Below are 18340 nucleotides of genomic sequence, written 5' to 3' on the forward strand. Positions count from 1 at the left end.
CGTGGTGCCCCAGCTTGGGAAACCCTAACAGTGCAATGTGACTGATTTACAACAGACAGAGACAACGAATGGGAATAGTGGGGGATGGAGAGAATATGTGAAAGTGTGCTTTCAGGAAATACATTGGATGGCCTGTGTGTTTACAGTATGTGTATAGTGGCAGATAGATGAGGTGAAAGGTAGAGTGTTAATACAGGGTGTGGGTCCAGCCAGTACCTTGGACGGCCTGCAGTTTGTGGGTCTGGATGATGATGCAGAGCTGCAGGACCAGCTGAGGAGCGCTCTCCAGGAAGGTGGCCAGGAGGTGCAGCATGCTGACGTCAGCAAACTCATACACCATCCTCCAGTAGAACCTCCAGCGGTCATGGTCCCCACTGCGCCGGCTCCGGATGCCCAGGTAGATGGCGTGGAAATACCTGGAACAAAAGGAAACAATACATCCATAAGTCAAATTACAGGACACCTAGTGACCTTGTCAAAAAGTTTGGATCCATTGGCGTAGCAGCTAATGTGCCACCCCTCGACTCCACAGTATGACCCCCTTTGGTTATGCATGTATATAGAGAGTCATATCATATTTGTGTTTATATGTGCCACTCAAATGTTTTTCATCCATTTTCATATTATAATCCTATCTAGAAGGAATTTCACCAAGTCGAACTTCTAAAATTGTGTCTTACAGCTCCTATCCAACAGACTGCATTCAGCAGTAAGAGGGTTTCTGATGTTGTGTTGGGTTATGCTGTGTGTTAGCTATGCCTAAGGATGCACATGAATTTGATGTGAATTATTTAGTGCTGTGGCAGTTGATTCTGTGAATACAGACATAGTGTGGATAGAAACAATAAACACAGAGAAAGTGATGTCATTGTTACATAACTTCAGCTTGGTATTGTAGATAGAATAATGATAATGATACATTTAAGTCCCGGGGGGATTTGGTACTGTGTATGGCAAATATACTACGGCTAAGGGCTATTCTTAGGCACAAAGCAAAGCAGAGTGACTGGACAAAGTCCTTAGCCGTGGTATATTGGCCATATATCACAAACCCCCGAGGTGCCTTATTATTATTATAAACTGGCTACCAACGTAATTAGAGCAGTAAAAATACTTGTTTTGTCATACCCGTGGCATCAGCCAATCAGCATTCAGGGCTCGAACCTCCCATTTTATAAGTACATTTAACTTGTCATTGCAAAGGATTAAATAAATAAAGACCAATTGTTTTCTAAAAGTGGACTTAATTGTTACACATTGAAAATGTCTCAAGTGGCACTTAAGATTAGTTAACCTCAGCATTGGCAGAAACAGCTATCAGCTTGCTTGTTCTAGGCTGAGTTCCAAATGGCACCCTATTCCATTTATAGTCCACTACTACCCATAGGGCTCTGGTCAAAAGTACTGCACTATAGGGAATATGGTGCCATTTGGGACTCAGAGGCTTCAAGTGGATGGAACATCACTTTTAAGCTGCTTGCTATTGCCAGCTAATTAACTACATCTATATTTACAATGCTAATCTAAGCATTTAAACATAAAGGCTTGAAAGAGCTTATTTCTCAAACATACACTTTTACTGTCAGAGAGAGACATGCGCAGAATTAAGATGAGGCTAGCTATTGACTACAGCTCCACCAATCTATGAAATCCTCACACACACACAAAAATAATATGCTCCACTGGCAGTCTGGGCAACCGTCCAAACATAACCGTCCAGAATCTACCGGCTCACCACAGGGCTATTTGAGTACAGCACTGTAAACTGCTTCTACTACTCCATTACCTGAGAACATGTTCAGGGGAGGCCGACATGGTGACCAATTAGTGTCTGTGTTTTGGTGCCCCTATAATTTTTGTAGCTCTCTACATTAAGAGCACTGATATTAAACTAATTTTGTCACAAATAACCACATACAAGTGCCGCATCTGTAAAGTTCATGTGGAAATTATGGAACTGCAGTTGGATGTTTTCGCAAAACTGCTGCTTTCAAACTTCGTGTAGGTGTAAGCTTTGACTGTTAATACTTTCCGTCAGTGCCTCATATTTTGAAAGGACTGAGGTTGAACACTTAGATTTTGTTTATACATTTGTACTTATCACAACATCTCATCTGCGATTGTACCACATTTATCACATTTATATAGCAGAAATACTACTACATCTGAACAGTCAGTGTTGCACATTTAAGTGATATGAATTAAAGGTTTCTTAAGATGACTTAAACTTTCTATGACTCTGTGTAGGCCTTCAAGTCTCCAGGGTTAGCTAGTGATTATTAGGGTAACTGCACTTCAGAGGTTTCTAAGAATCACATTTCTGCTTTAAAACAGAACACAGTAGACAGGATGCTTATGAAATTCTGACTTGGGTTATGGTCATTGCTAAAGGTCTAATGACTGAATATGGCCCTAATGAAACATAGCCAGACTGTGAATTGATACACCGACTGATCCAACTCCTGTTTTTCCAGGACGCAGCTACTGAGGAGCCCTGAATTTGACTCCAACAGAGGCCCTGCCTACTGGCCCCTGAGTTGTATTAATTTGGCCCCAAACGAAGAAAGAAAAGGACTGGAACAGGGAGCAACTTCCTAAACTTGTACAATAAGAAGCGCTTGTTTTCTGTTTTCAATTGATGAACGCTTTTAAAAAAATTGCTATGCTGTGCCCTAATGTATACGACCCTGCCAGCCCTGTCCCAGCACCAGTCCTGCCCCGCGGTGCCAGATGCCCCATTCCCAGGGTGTGTCTGGGGTCCTCACACAGACACATTATCCCCCTGACCCACCTAGGCACACAGCCAACATACTCACGCTCACAGGGAACAGAGGTAAACTAATAGGATCCGCCCCTTTTTTTCAATTTTCACCTGAAATGACATACTCAAATCTAACTGCCTGTAGCTCAGGCCCTGAAGCAAGGATATGCATATTATTGGTACCATTTAAAAGGAAACACTTTGAAGTTTGCGGAAATGTGAAAGGAATGTAGGAGAATATAACACAATAGAACTGGTAAAAGATAATACAAAGAAAAAACCTACCGTTCTTTAGTATTTTTTTTGTACCATCATCTTTGAAATGCAAGAGAAAGACCATAATGTATTATTCCAGCCCAGGTGCAATATAAATGTTGGCCACTATATGGCAGCAGTGTATGTGCAAAGTTTTAGACTGATCCAATGAACCACTGCATTTCTGTTCAAAATTTTGTATCAAGACTGCCCAAATATGCCTCATTTGTTTATTAATAATGTATTATGTTCAAAATTGTGCACCCTCCTCAAACAATAGCATGGCATTCTTTCACTGTAATAGCTACTATCATCCCTAGTTTCCAATTGGCTCATTCATCCCCCTCCTCTCCCCTGCAACTATTCCCCCAGGTCGTTGCTGCAAAGGAGAACGTGTTCTCAGTCAACTTACCTGGTAAAATAACGGATAAATAAATAAAAATAAAAACTAAATAAAAAAAATACTGTAAATTGGAGAGTGCAGTTAGATTAACAAGAATTTAAGCTTTTTGCCAATATCAGATATGTCTATGTCTTGGGAAATTTTCGTGTTACTTACAACCTCATGCTAATCGCATTAGCCTACGTTAGCTCAACCGTCCCCTGTATTATGACATGAATGCACTTCAAACCCAAATGCTTCGTCTCAGTCTTCAGCTACCATAAATCTTTGTTTTTAACGGTTGTAGTACTAAGTCAAAATATTCCCAAGTATGGTTTTTGGCGCAAATTATTTTATTTTGATGTTTGTACAATCAAATCAAATGTTATTTGTCACATGCTTTGTAAACAACAGGTGTAGACACAGTGAAATTCTTACTTACAGGCCCTTCCCAACAATGCAGAGAAGGAAAATAGAGAAATAATACAAAAGTAATAACACATAATAAAAGTAATAATAAATACACAATCAGTAATGGTAACTTGGCTATATACCACTTCCATATTAGCCATGATAATGGTACTTCCTGCTTGAGTTTTGCTTGTAAGCAGGAATCAGGAGGATAGAGTTATGGTCAGATTTAACATATGGAGGGCGAGGGAGAGCTTTGTACGCATTTCTGTGTGACGTAAAGGTGATCTAGAGTTTTTTCGCCTCTAGGTGCACAGGTGACATGCTGGTTGAAATTAGATAAGACATTAAAATCACTGAACACTAGGAGCATCGCGTCTAGATGAACATTTTCTAGTTTGCTTATGGCTCTATACAGCTCGTTGAGTGTGGTCTTAGTGCCAGCATCGGTCTGTGGTAAATAGACAGCTACGAAAAATATAGATGAAATCTCTCTCTGTAAATAGTATGGTCTACAGCTTATCATGAGGTATTCTTTGTATTTGTTAAATATATATATATATATATATATATATATATATATATATATATATATATATATATATATATATATATATATACACATACACACATTACCAGTCAAAAGTTTGGACACACCTACTCATTTAAGGGTTTTTCTATATTGTAGAATAATAGTAAAGACTATGAAATAACACATATGAAATCATGTAGTAACCAAAAAAAGTGTTAAACAAATCAACATTTATTTAATATTCTAGAATCTTCAAAGTAGCCACACTTTGCCATGATGACAGCTTTGCACACTCTTGGCATTCTCTCAACCAGCTTCACCTGGAATGTCTTTCCAACCGTCTTGAAGGAGTTCACACATATGCTGAGCACTTGTTGGCTGCTTTTTCTTCACTCTGTGGTCCAAATCATCCAAAACCATCTCAATTGGATTGAGGTTGGGTGATTGTGGAGACCAGGTCAACTGATGAAGCACTCCATCACTCTCCTTCTTGGTCAAATAGCCCTTACACAGCCTGGAGGTGTGTTGGGTCATTGTCCTGTTGAAAAACAAATTATAGTCCCACTAAGCGCAAACCAGATGGGATGGCGTATAGCTGCAGAATGCTGTGGTAGTGGTGTTGGTTAAGTGTGCCTTGAATTCTAAATAAATCACTGACAATGTCACCAGCAAAGCACCCCCACACCATCACACCTCCTCCTTCATGCTTCACGGTGGGAAGCACACATGCAGAGATCATCCGTTCACCTACTCTGCGTCTCACAAAAACATGGCAGTTGGAACCAAAAATATCAAATTTGGACTCATCAGACCAAAGGACAGATTTCTACCGGTCTAATATACATTGCTCATGTTTCTTGGCCCAAACAAGTCTCTTCTTATTATTGGTGTCATTTAGTAGTGGTTTCTTTGCAGCAATTTGATCATGAAGGCCTGATTCGCGCAGTCTCATCTAAACAGTTGATGTTGAGATGTGTCTGTTACTTGAACTCTGTGAAGCATTTATTTAGGCTGCAATTACTGAGGCTAGTGATTGCACTTGAAGAAACTTTCAAAGTTCTTGAAATTTTCCAAATTGACTGACCTTCATGTCTTAAAGTAATGATGGACTGTTGTTTCACTTTGCTTATTTGAGCTGTTCTTTCCAAAATATGGACTTGGTCTTTTACCAAATAGGGCTATCTTCTGTATACCAACCCTACCTTGTCACAACGCAACTGATTGGCTCAAACGCATTAAGAAGAAAATAAATTCTACAAATTAACTTTTAAAAAGGCACACTTGTTAATGGAAATGCATCCAGGTGACTACCTCATGAAGCTCGTTGAGAGAATGCCAAGAGTGTGCAAAGCTGTCACCAAGGCAAAGGGTGGCTACTTTGAATATCATTTTTTGGTTACGACATGATTAAATGTGTGTTATTTCATAGTTTTGATGTCTTCACTATTATTCTAAAATATAGAAAATAGTACAAATAAAGAAACACCCTAGAATGAGTAGGTGTGTCCAAACTTTTGACTGGTACTGTATATATTTTTTTACCCCCTTTTTCTCCCAAACTTTCGATCTTATCTCATTGCTGAAACTCCCCAACAGGCTCGGGAGAAGCAAAGGTTAAGTCATGCGTCCCCTGAAACATGACCCGCCTAACCACACTCCTTAATACCCAGAAACACTGTTCAACTGGCGAACGGTGTCAGCCCGCAGGCACCCGGCCCGCCACAAGGAGTTGCTAGAGCACGATGAGCCAAGTAAAGCTCCACAGGCCAAACCCTCCCCTAACCCGGACGACGCTGGGCTAATTGTGCGCCGTCCTATGGGACTCACAGCCATGGCTGGTTGTAGCACAGCCTGGGAATGAACCCGGGTCTGTAGTAACGCCTCTATCGCCTCTATCACCACAAGGATAAATAACTAAATAGCTTCCCTGTGGCTCAGTTGGTAGAGCATGGTGTTTGCAACGCCAGCATGATGTGTGCAACGCCAGGGTTGTGGGTTCGATTCCCATGGGGGGGCCAGTACAAAAAAAAATAAAATGCATGAAATGTATGCATTCACTAATGTAAATCGCTCTGGATAAGAGCATCTGCTAAATAACTAAAATGTAAATCACTGCGATGCAGTGCCTTAGACCGCTGCACCACTCGGGAGGCCTACCATGAGGTATTCTAACTACAATGATGTAAATTAAAGGATTATGTTTCACAACTGAGCATCAAAACAACAGTCTTTTATAATATCTAAACTCATGAGAAATATCTCCACCAAGCGAACCCATGATGAGTTATCTTAAAACCCAGACATATGCATATTCTGTGCTCTTTTGTCTTTCTCAATGTGCTAAGGCGAAACATCTTCTGAATCAGAGAAAATGCATCACTCCTCTTAGTGACATCATGCTAGTTCATTTCCTCCATTGATTTGATAATGAGGAAGGAGGCCTTTTTCCCGTCAAGAACTGTGTGCCTCTCCCTTTAGGAAGCCACTCATCATAACCCCTGGCCTGTACTACAGTAAGTAGTACAGTAAGGACAGTAAAATGATGACGATGGAATCAGTACTTGCTTTGGGTACTCTCTAATTGGAGCATCATCTAAAGATATACTGTTGCGTTATAAATAACCTATAATACAAGTGGTCCAACCACTGCTTTAGGTACAAGCCAAGCATCAAACTTCCTTTGTCCTTTCGGCAAATATTTTATTGTTAGGAGTGTGTATCGGAGGCGAAGTCAGGTGCAGGAGAGCAGAGCGCACTTTTAATTCCGGTCAAAATGACAGCACAAAAATAACATAAAATGTGCCCAAAACACGGAACATAGACAAAAAGTAATGCGCGTAACAATATCCACAATATCAAAATACACGTAACACAAACAATCCTACACAAAGACATGACAAGAGGAATAAATACATATGAATTGATTGGGGAAAGAAAACCAGGTGTGCAGGGAACAAGACAAAACAAATGGATACATGAAAAATGGAGCGGCGAAGGCTAGAAAGCCGGTGACGTCGACCGCCGAACGCCGCCCGAACAAGGAGAGGAGCCGACTTCGGCGGAAGTCGTGACATTTATAGAATAACTAAATAGCTTCTTCCACAAACGTTCTTATTACAGAGATGTATGGAGAAGAGAACCTCTGCGTCATACAGAATTATTACAACCCTCCATTACTCTTGCATTTATGCCTCTAATTTGCATTAAGTGTGTTCTAGAAGTGCCAGGATAAATGTAAATTATTTGGAATCCTGACCTATTTTTAGAGGAGTTGAATCTTGCACGGAAATATAGATTATTTTTTTTACTGAGCAATTTACTGAATAGTATCTTTGGGTTAAACGAAGCAGTTTCTGTTATGGTAATGAATAACTAATTAGACTTAAAGAAAGAGACGATAGGATGAGGGAATTTGAAATAGGAGCCTATGATGTAGATTAATTGAAATGATTAGCTGTTTATTAGTCCTCTGCTGATACATTACACTTTAGTATAACAATGTCTGGCATGGAAGCTCTACAAAATCTACATACATGCATGATTACGATAGTGTTAAAATATTGTGCAAACTACAAGAATACTTCCCTCCTGCCCTGTCAATGATCCAATGACCTATTCATGATTTATCAATCAAAACAGGAATACTATTACTGGTGTGTGTGCTAGTCAAGGTCCAGGTCTGCACTGGGGAGTCTCAGTGGGATCTTCCTGCCTGACCTTCTCAATGAATGGGCTTCAGGCCCTGAACAGCATAATGATGCACTCCACCCCACACCCTTAACACTGCCATGAAGACAGAACAGACACTAGCCCTCCTCACTCACTGCTCCTCCACATTGTCAAGGCTAATCTAGAGATCATCTCAACAGATTACTGCTCACATGTTCTCTTGATGAAAAACAAAGCTAATCTTCCAGGTTGATCCAGGACACTACCATGATGAAATACTGTGCAACACCATAGAAGCAAATAGTACTGCAGTACTGAATTAGGACCATTTGTTTGCTATTTCCTTCGAAAACATATCCCGCTCATAGTAACTACCCATTTCATATCATCCCCAGCACCAAGCCCCCCCAGTATGTGAAACGCTGGTTGTGGCTGGATAACTGGATGGGTAACTGGCCTCTGGATGATGTTATTACTGCAGCGGAGAGCCGGGGCTTTGCATGGTGTGGTGATAGTCGCCATTCTAAATGGGATTAGCCAAATGTTGTTGTGCATCCTTCCCTGAAATGGGATTATTTCTACCACTCAGCCAATGCCAGTCTGAAGAGTGGCTCAAGAGACGTGCATAGAGCAACAATGCCTGTGGATGGGCCCATAGCTTACTGTACAGTGTACACACAACACGCCTGCCTGAGTAGACACCCATAATACAATACACACAAAGCAGGCCTGCGTCTATGTTTGATGGCTGAGCTAAGAAACACTGACATTGTCCAAATAGCACCAGACTGAGAAACGTGATGATGACAGGCTCCACACAGGGCTGTGTGACTGACTGACTGTGTGAGGCATGCAGGACAGGGAAGCATCCTCACAGGCCATGCATGCCAACTCACAGGATCAGTGGAGACCGAGCTCTGATAGCTCTCCCAGCTCAGACCTTTGATCACCGTATTTCAAATCAGTAGGGATTCTTAAGACTCTCCTAAAAACATCTGTTTGCTCCTCTTAAGGATCAATCTCTCCAGCTTCTTTTAAGACTGGCCAATGAAGAGTATGGTAAAGTATACTCCCACTCACTGCAAAAGAGGCAGTTATTTGTTTGATTCATTTCTAGATACTGTATATGTCTTAGATATGATTCATTGCTGTGACACGATACAAAACAATCAAGTTATTGTCTGTTCAATGTTTCTATCAGTCCTTGAAACAAACTAAACAATGTCATAAAACACATACACAATTCTCAAACATAACAGCACAAATGCTTAATCAAATACTTGTCTAGTCGTTCCATGTCTCTCATCGGGTTTTAATAACCATGATCGTGCTCATTAGGCACACACAGAAGGAAACATTTCTAAACCGAGAAGGAGCTATTTGAACTTGTCTAACAAGAAAGCTCATCTTCATTTTCAAAAGGTTTCCTGCTGTCTCGTGCCTAATGAACACAACCCAAGATTTTTGCGTCCTGTTTGTTACTTCTCATGCTGCTGGCCTGGGCCTCTGGCTCTGTTCTAATGAACACGACCCAGGTTAGTTCGTCCTGTTTGTTACTTCTCATGCTGCTGGCCTGGGCCTCTGGCTCTGTTCTAATGAACACGACCCAGGTTAGTTTGTCCTGTTTGTTACTTCTCATGCTGCTGGCCTGGGCCTCTGGCTCTGTTCTAATGAACACGACCCAGGTTAGTTTGTCCTGTTTGTTACTTCTCATGCTGCTGGCCTGGACTTCTGGCTCTGTTCTAATGAACACGACCCAGGTTAGTTCGTCCTGTTTGTTACTTCTCATGCTGCTGGCCTGGGCCTCTGGCTCTGTTCTAATGAACACGACCCAGGTTAGTTTGTCCTGTTTGTTACTTCTCATGCTGCTGGCCTGGGCCTCTGGCTCTGTTCTAATGAACACGACCCAGGTTAGTTTGTCCTGTTTGTTACTTCTCATGCTGCTGGCCTGGGCCTCTGGCTCTGTTCTAATGAACACGACCCAGGTTAGTTTATCCTGTTTGTTACTTTTCATGCTGCTGGCCTGGGCCTCTGGCTCTGTTCTAATGAACACGACCCAGGTTAGTTCGTCCTGTTTGTTACTTCTCATGCTGCTGGCCTGGACTTCTGGCTCTGTTCTAATGAACACGACCCAGGTTAGTTCGTCCTGTTTGTTACTTCTCATGCTGCTGGCCTGGACCTCTGGCTCTGTTCTAATGAACACGACCCAGGTTAGTTCGTCCTGTTTGTTACTTCTCATGCTGCTGGCCTGGGCCTCTGGCTCTGTTCTAATGAACACGACCCAGGTTAGTTCGTCCTGTTTGTTACTTCTCATGCTGCTGGCCTGGGCCTCTGGCTCTGTTCTAATGAACACGACCCAGGTTAGTTCGTCCTGTTTGTTACTTCTCATGCTGCTGGCCTGGGCCTCTGGCTCTGTTCTAATGAGCACGACCCAGGTTAGTTCGTCCTGTTTGTTACTTCTCATGCTGCTGGCCTGGGCCTCTGGCTCTGTTCTAATGAACACGACCCAGGTTAGTTTGTCCTGTTTGTTACTTCTCATGCTGCTGGCCTGGGCCTCTGGCTCTGTTCTAATGAACACGACCCAGGTTAGTTCGTCCTGTTTGTTACTTCTCATGCTGCTGGCCTGGGCCTCTGGCTCTGTTCTAATGAACACGACCCAGGTTAGTTTGTCCTGTTTGTTACTTCTCATGCTGCTGGCCTGGACTTCTGGCTTTGTTCTAATGAACACGACCCAGGTTAGTTCGTCCTGTTTGTTACTTCTCATGCTGCTGGCCTGGACTTCTGGCTCTGTTCTAATGAACACGACCCAGGTTAGTTCGTCCTGTTTATTACTTCTCATGCTGCTGGCCTGGGCCTCTGGCTCTGTTCTGTTTGCTGTTTCTCTGTGGGTTCTGGGGCCGGTGGCGGTGGCTATTCTGTTCTCTCTCTGTGTGACAGAGCTGTTCTCCCGATGGCTCTATCCTTCATGTCTCACTGGTTCTGGTATCATACTGTAGGGTCCAGCCTTGTCCCCTTCATCACTGTCTAATTTTACTCCATCCCTCCCCAGCCATCAGTGGCCCAGTGTGGTTATCACCCCCGTTCCCCCGCACATACACACTCCCACTCCTACTGACAGCTCCAGAAACACACACAGGCGCGCACACTTTCTCCCCACCAATATATCTCTCTGCTGCCAAAACCTCAGCAGAGAGGTTTTGGGTCCTGTCAATCACCAGACCAGACTACACTATCTTTTAAAACTTTATACTGTCTCTCTCTGTGTGTGTGTGTGTGTGTGTGTGTGTGAAATCAAGCCACTCAGACATTTTAACTGGTGATCCCATCTATACAGCACTGTATAGTCTAATATCTAGTTCAGACAGTCTCAAGTATTGAGTGACACTCATCTTTCACAGTTGGAGAGCACTTGACCTGCTAATGGTTGCTGGAGAATGGTAACTGGTCAGTGGAACAAGCCTTTGCTTTTATGGGGGAGACTCAGGTGGAAAGAGCCAGGCTCTGAGGTTGACTGGCAGAGACAGGCTACAAGCCCTGGGAGACAGAAACACCATGGAAGAAAGGAACAGAACAGGCAATGTCCCAAATGGCACCCTATTTGCTATATAGTTCAGTACTTTTGACCAGAGCCCTATGGGCCCATGTCCAAAGTAGTGCACTATGAAGGGACTATGGTTCCATTTGGGACGCAGTCACAGGCTGAGGCTGCAGTGCCGGATCACACCTGATCTTTAAGCGCTCCCTCCGTTGCTAAGCACCACCATCACCATCAGCTGCATGTATGCAATCCTCTCTAGAGGTCTGTGTTTCTATAGTGAATTTTACTGTATAGTGGCACGATTTCATGCATCAACTCAGGACCCTCGGGGTAACGCAGAGGAGACAGCAAACACTCATCGTAATTACCAACATGGGCTTGAGTCAAATGGTTTGCAAGGACTATTTCCCTATCGATCTGAATGCCATTTTGATTGGTAACCACAGCAACCACTTTACCTCTACCGTCGTATTCATGAGGATTTCGATACAGCCAGGAGAAGTGTGGAGGGAATTTCCATCTCTCACAGTAAATCAAAGCTTCACTGCCACACCACTGTTGACCAACTAAGTCTGCTAATTACTGCCTTTTCCTGCTTCTCATTGTCAATCAGAGAACATCAGAGAGAGAGACACTACAACGAGACACACTGCACACTACAACCGTGCTCGCTGCAGTCAATTAGAAGACCAGGGTGACATCACAACACAGAAATACTTCACCTCTAATACTACTGATCCTTTAAAGCTAAAATCCTTAGGTTCTACATCCATTTTTGGTTGATTCTTGAAGAATATAACTTATAAATGCCTAATAAGCTTAGTTCAACTGTCGTACCCCATCAAAACCCAAAATATACATTTGTTTTACTCCAACGTTTGTAAACAACATGAACATAAACAAACAGTGGATAAACTCAAAACATGTTTAAAACGATTTGATACAATGGATGGTCAGTCATTGCATCCATAGCTCTGTCTCTGAATTTGAGAGTGGTTACATTTCTCTAGCAATGCTTTGTTATTGTTTGAATTAAGGATTATATCTTTAAGGTCTGTCTCTCTCTGTGTGTGTGTGTGTGTGTGTGTGTGTGTGTGTGTGTCCCTCATGGCTCAATCAATGCCTCATGGAGCCGGAGCCAGCGAATCCCCAGCCTGCAGCTCAGCCCAGTCCAGTCCTGCCTCCTTCCCATACATGATGAATGCCTCCTATGCCGCTGCCAAGAGGAACCCAATCAATTGAACCTTGTTATTCAGCAATTATCAAAGGACCACTTTTTCTGCATGATGCCCAATGAAGAAGGTCAATGGGATTCACCACCATAAATAAAACTCTCACCGGGATATTACTGTGCACTAAATTCTTGACACGGCCATATTTCTTGCATTTACCAGTTACAGCAGACACATAGGTTCCAGGCTTATAGCCATTGACGGTCTGGAGGTAGAATGTCACAGAGAAAACCTTGAGTGATTGACAGCCACACTTGATGTTAAGGATGTACCTGAAGCATAAACTGGACGGTGGAACCAGATGGCTTGTCACTCCAGTCTTTAAATGCAATCCATGAAAATAATTCAGTACGTCACCTTCAATTGTTTTCATCACCTAATAACGGATTCACTTGGTGGCACTGTATGCCATCCTGTCATTTAAAATCTCATTCACTTCATCAGTGGATGCATATAAGATAAATAAATCCTGCAGTTCTCAACACTATTCCCACTAGTATTCCAGATCGATAGTCTGTCCGTTTTCATGTTTTGTCCAAATGTGTCTTATCTATAAACAGAAGGACAGCCATCGCAGAATGTGTTCAGGAGGACGAGGAGGAGGAAGAGGAGGAGGACAAGGAGGAGGACAAGAAGGAGGAGGCAGTAACCATGAAGCCACAGAGAGCCATGTTGTCAGTCAGAGAGCTGGCTGGGCTGCCTGGGCCTCTGTCAGACTGCTCTGCATGCCAGGACCCACAGATGCTATCACTGCTATGTCACAGCACATAAACTTCAGTCTACACTGAGCCCTATTCAGAGAGAGCGGCATGTAACTGTGACACTCCAGTGAGGCAGATAGAAGCCTAGCCTAGCCTAGCACAGCCCCTACTAGCCTGAGAATCAGCCGGCATAAAGGGGCTCTGCTGTCAGTGCTTTGACTCCTGGACACATTGAGTCAACACAGACACACACACACAGGCACACACGCACACGCACACACACACTGCTGTACAAGGCATCCTCCTTTCCAGTTAATGTGTCCCTCATTAGGCACATGGAGAGCCTGTCCCCTCAGGTCAGACTGCTCATAGTGCTGAGTGTGGACTATGGGTGCTTCAGCACAATCGTCATACTGTATGGGCCACATTACCAGACTGTACAGATACTGTACTCTTACACCTGCAAATTTCCCTCCAATGCCCTCTCCTCTCCCTCCATGTTATCATCCCAATTAAAATCCCTGAAACAAAATGGCTGAGTGTGTGAGGTGCAGCGTGCACATGGCATATGCACCCAGAGCAGTGCACACATGAGTAACCTAGAAGATTACATTCAGCCAGTAGTGACATCCAGGCATGTCCAGCAGCCGTAAGCCCCTCTCTCCCGTGGTTCCTCTGAAATTCACCCTCAAGGTGCCAAAGATGTTCCCCCTCTCTCTCCTGTGGCCGTTTGGTCTTGTTCATATTTTCTTGGTTATAGCGGAATAGATTTGAGACCATTTTATCGGCAGTAAAGATTAGAAGATCGGTGAAGATAAGCAAAGATTCCCAGTTGAAATTCATGCAGAGATGGAATCTATACTGAGGCTAGCAAATAGAGGTGTATAATGCCTATGGTCCTGTACTGTACAGCCATTAAGTATAACATCACATTATAGTAGGTACAGTACACAGGGTTACGCATAGACACCCACAGTTTCCATTAGTTTCCAAACATTTATGGCAAACAGGCCTCCCTGAAAAACACTTTTTTTTTGCTGTGCAAGCAATGATTCCTAAGACCAGAGGGCAATTTGTCACTAAAGCAATGTAACAGATGGCCCAAATTTGTAACTGTGGTATTGGCTCTATGACAAATAGCTGGGGTATTGAGATCTTTTGGTGCAACCTGCAGAATCTCAGTTTGAAAACAAAAAGAAAAATCCTTGTTTCTTCTATCTTCTTCCCCTTTGCCACTAACTTGATACTGCTTAAAGTTCATTTGAATTGCTTCCAATGGTACTACATTACCGTAATTTCCGGACTATTGAGCGCACCTGAATATAAGCCGCCACCCACTCATTTAAATGTTTATTTTTATTTTGAACATAAATAAGCCGCACATGTCTATAAGCCGCAGGTGCCTACCAGTACATTGAAACAAATTAACTTTACACAGGCTTTAACGAAACACGGCTTGTAACAAAAATAAATAGGCTTTAACGAAACACGGCTTGTAACAAAAATAAATAGGCTTTAATGAAACGGCTTGTAACAAAAATAAATAGGCTTTAACGAAACATGGCTTGTAACAAAACATTTAAAATTAGCAGTAAACAGTAGCCTACCAAGAAAGTCATTGGTCACTATCTTCCTCCTCCTGTGCACTGAAACCACTGAAGTCATCTCCTTTCAAAAAAAATTGAAAGCGGGAAAAATCCATATATTAGCCGCGTCATTGTTTAAGCCGCGAGGTTCAAAGCGTGGGAAAAAAGTTGCGGCTTATAGTCCGGAAATTACGGTAGACACTATCGCATAGACTAACTCCTCTGCATCCCATGTGGCTTATGAGTAACTACTGGACTCAAGAGTTGAAAGTTGATAATCACTGAGAGCATCCGTTTCGTGCAGCAGTACATATATCAAAAACATCTGACCCTTAATTATCCAAATTCATCGCATTAACATTTGTTAACTCAATCATAATAATGATGTATAGAACACCAGTATTTGAACTACACATAAAACACACATGGATTTGAGTCTTAAATATAAATACAAACCAAATAGGGCCTACTGTATAATATCTTCATGCTTTGTATGCGACATTTAACATTTATTGATGTATGACTATGGATGCAGGGGGTTTTGTGTGCGTGCTTATGGATGGTCAACTGAATCAAAAACCGCTTATTAAACCCAGATGGATGGACCGGATTCCTCTCCAAATCTGCCTTAACTCTCTTTGTAATCCTAGATATGAGATATCAGGCCAATTCATTTCCTCAGGGGGGTAATGATAGAGATTAAAGAGATGAGAACACCTTTTGGTGCTTGCGCTGCTTTGGCTGGCTGAGGAGGACTTTCATTGAACCAGTACTGTCATAACATAAGATGCAGTGCTGCCCTGTAAACATTAAGTATTGATGTACAATATATCTTGGGAAGGAACACTGGTCTTCATAGACATCATGCAGAGTGCCGGCTGTAAAGTGCAGAAATCATAATTGGAATATGTATTGTTAAGTATTATTCATCTTAAAAAGGGCTGACGAAATGAAACCCTAGACAAAGAACAAGCTAAAGTACATACTGTACTTGCTGTGTGGCTAATCTACTACATCATCCATCCAGAGACAAAGAAATTCCATTCATTGTTGAAAGATAAAACATTTCTAATACATTGTATTATTTCCCTGACTTCTCCTGTCCTGGGACAAAAAAGGTTGACACAAATGCAATACTGTCTGCGTGATTTCAACCAGTGACACACTGACAATGACACCTTGAAACCAACAATAGAGTGTATTTGCATACATCAGGGTGTGATGTATGTCCATCCATCAGCTGTGACAGAAGATGTGATCGGGGTAGGGTCACCCACGAGGGCTGATCTCATCTGAACATTATTGTCAATACATTGTCATTACTGTGGTCATAATGTGTGTGTTTGCATGTGTGCGGTTTCGCCTGTGTGTTGGAGTAGCTGACTCAAGAGGATGGGAGGGAGTGGTCCCCCTGGAGGATGCTGGTCCGTCTGACCCATTTGGTAATTTCACTGCCCCTCCCCCACGCCCCCCTTCCCTTTGAGAAGGGGGCAATTGCGGCCTGCAATTCGGGGCATTCCTGCATGTGGTCATTCCTGCATCTGCAGGAACCCCTCTTTATACTTCTATTGATACATTTTTAAAGCTATGACAGGCAGGAGGCGGGGACGCTCTAGTACAGTAGATGGTGTTAATGCACAATAACATTGGATGCCAGCCGTTGATAAACCCCACAGAAGAGGGGTGGGGGCGACAATGGTAGCTAGCTAGCCGTACAACAATAGACAGTGTGCTTCGTCCCCGCCTGTCGGGCACTGTTTCCTGCAGTTCTGTTAAGGACAGCGAGGGCAGGTGTTCGGCAGGCGGGAGCGAAGGACACTGTGTGCTAGCTTAGCCAGCTAGTCCGGCACACCGGAAGTGGGGATGACACCGTGTGCTAGCTAGCTAACTAGCATGCTAGCTAGTACATGGAATCCCTAACTAGCAAGCTAGCTAGTTAGCTAACACACAGTGTCGCCCCGGCCTCCCGCCTGCTGTGGTAGCGGGAGGCGGGGGTGACAGATAGACAGTGTCCTTCGCACCTGCATGTCTGGCACGGTTTTCTCCAGATAACAGCAGGTGGGAGGCAGGGGCAACACCATGTGCTAGCTAACTTGCAAGCTAGCACTCGGTGTCGCTAACTAGCAAGCTAGGTAGTTAGCTAGCACACAGTGTTGCCCCAGCCTCCCACCTGCTGTGCTAGCGGTAGGCAGGAATGACACCAATAGACAGTGTCCTTCGCCCCTGCCTGTCGGGCAATGTTTTCTCGCAGTTCTGTTAACGATGGTAAAGGCAGGTGTTCAGTAGGCGGGAGCGAAAGACACTCAGATAATACTTACTTCCCTTTTGACCCACATTCAAAAGTGTCACAAGCATGAGGATGTCATGCTCTAGGGGGGATGCACTCATGCAAATGGTCCCATACACGTGTTTAGCAGATCTTATTGCGGGTGTAGCGAAATGCTTGTAAACCAATGGGATGATTGAGGGGGAGTGTTCATGAAGGAACCAAATGGGAGAATTCCCACATTCAGAAACGCCCCGAATTGCAGGCTGCAGTTGCACACCATTGTTCCCTCTTCCGTCTCCCTTCCCCCCTCTGTCTCCCCTCCCCGGCCCTTTCCGGCACACAGGCTGGGCTGAGGCCCTCCTCAGGGGGACATTACAGCAGCTGTCTGCAACCATCGATCCCAGACGATAATGTCCCAGTCTGGGCACAGGAGGCCCATCACTGCCTGGTCCCCATGCCCAGTGCTACTCCACAAGGTCCATCCATCACAAAGTGACATTGGATGCAGCAGCTTAGTCCCATTTGATCAATGAAACTATGATTTGATTGATAAATAATTTACACAAAAATGATAAGCATATAGCATGACAACTAGATCTTATAAGAATATAGATGAAAAACATTATCAGGGTAAAACATTCTGATACTGAGTGACAAATTACTGGATTCATTTCCCTAATTGGTCCCTTTCTGTTCATTATACCTGTTGTTCAAATGCTGAATTTCTGTCTAATTTGTCATTTGACTATCAGTCATGTAATAATAAAGGAGACCGGACATTTTGTAGAGACAAAGACAAAGGGAATGAAACATTTGGCAAATTGAACGTACTGCTTTTAAGATGTTGCTTTAAAAAAGGTCCATTGCAGCCATTTTTATCTAATTCCAAATCATTTCTGGGTAACAATTAAATACGTCCTCCAGCAATTTTTTTACTTTTACTGTTGAAAAGCGATATCCCAAGTATGAATACAGTAAAGTACACACACTTAAGGGTCCAAAAA

General features: G+C 43.1%; 1 protein-coding gene across 1 annotated transcript in view; it reads right to left on the reverse strand.

Annotated features, from left to right (window-relative positions):
- Window positions 1-18340, reverse strand: part of LOC115157029 (XK-related protein 4) — a 77136-nt gene that overhangs the window by 14698 nt on the left and 44098 nt on the right. Inside the window, exon 2 of the mRNA XM_029704892.1 lies at window positions 217-416. Within this exon, the coding sequence (XP_029560752.1) occupies window positions 217-416 (200 nt within the window). The remainder of the gene's footprint in view (window positions 1-216; window positions 417-18340) is intronic.

This window comes from Salmo trutta, chromosome 21, assembly GCF_901001165.1.
Source record: "Salmo trutta chromosome 21, fSalTru1.1, whole genome shotgun sequence".
Taxonomy (NCBI): domain Eukaryota; kingdom Metazoa; phylum Chordata; class Actinopteri; order Salmoniformes; family Salmonidae; genus Salmo; species Salmo trutta.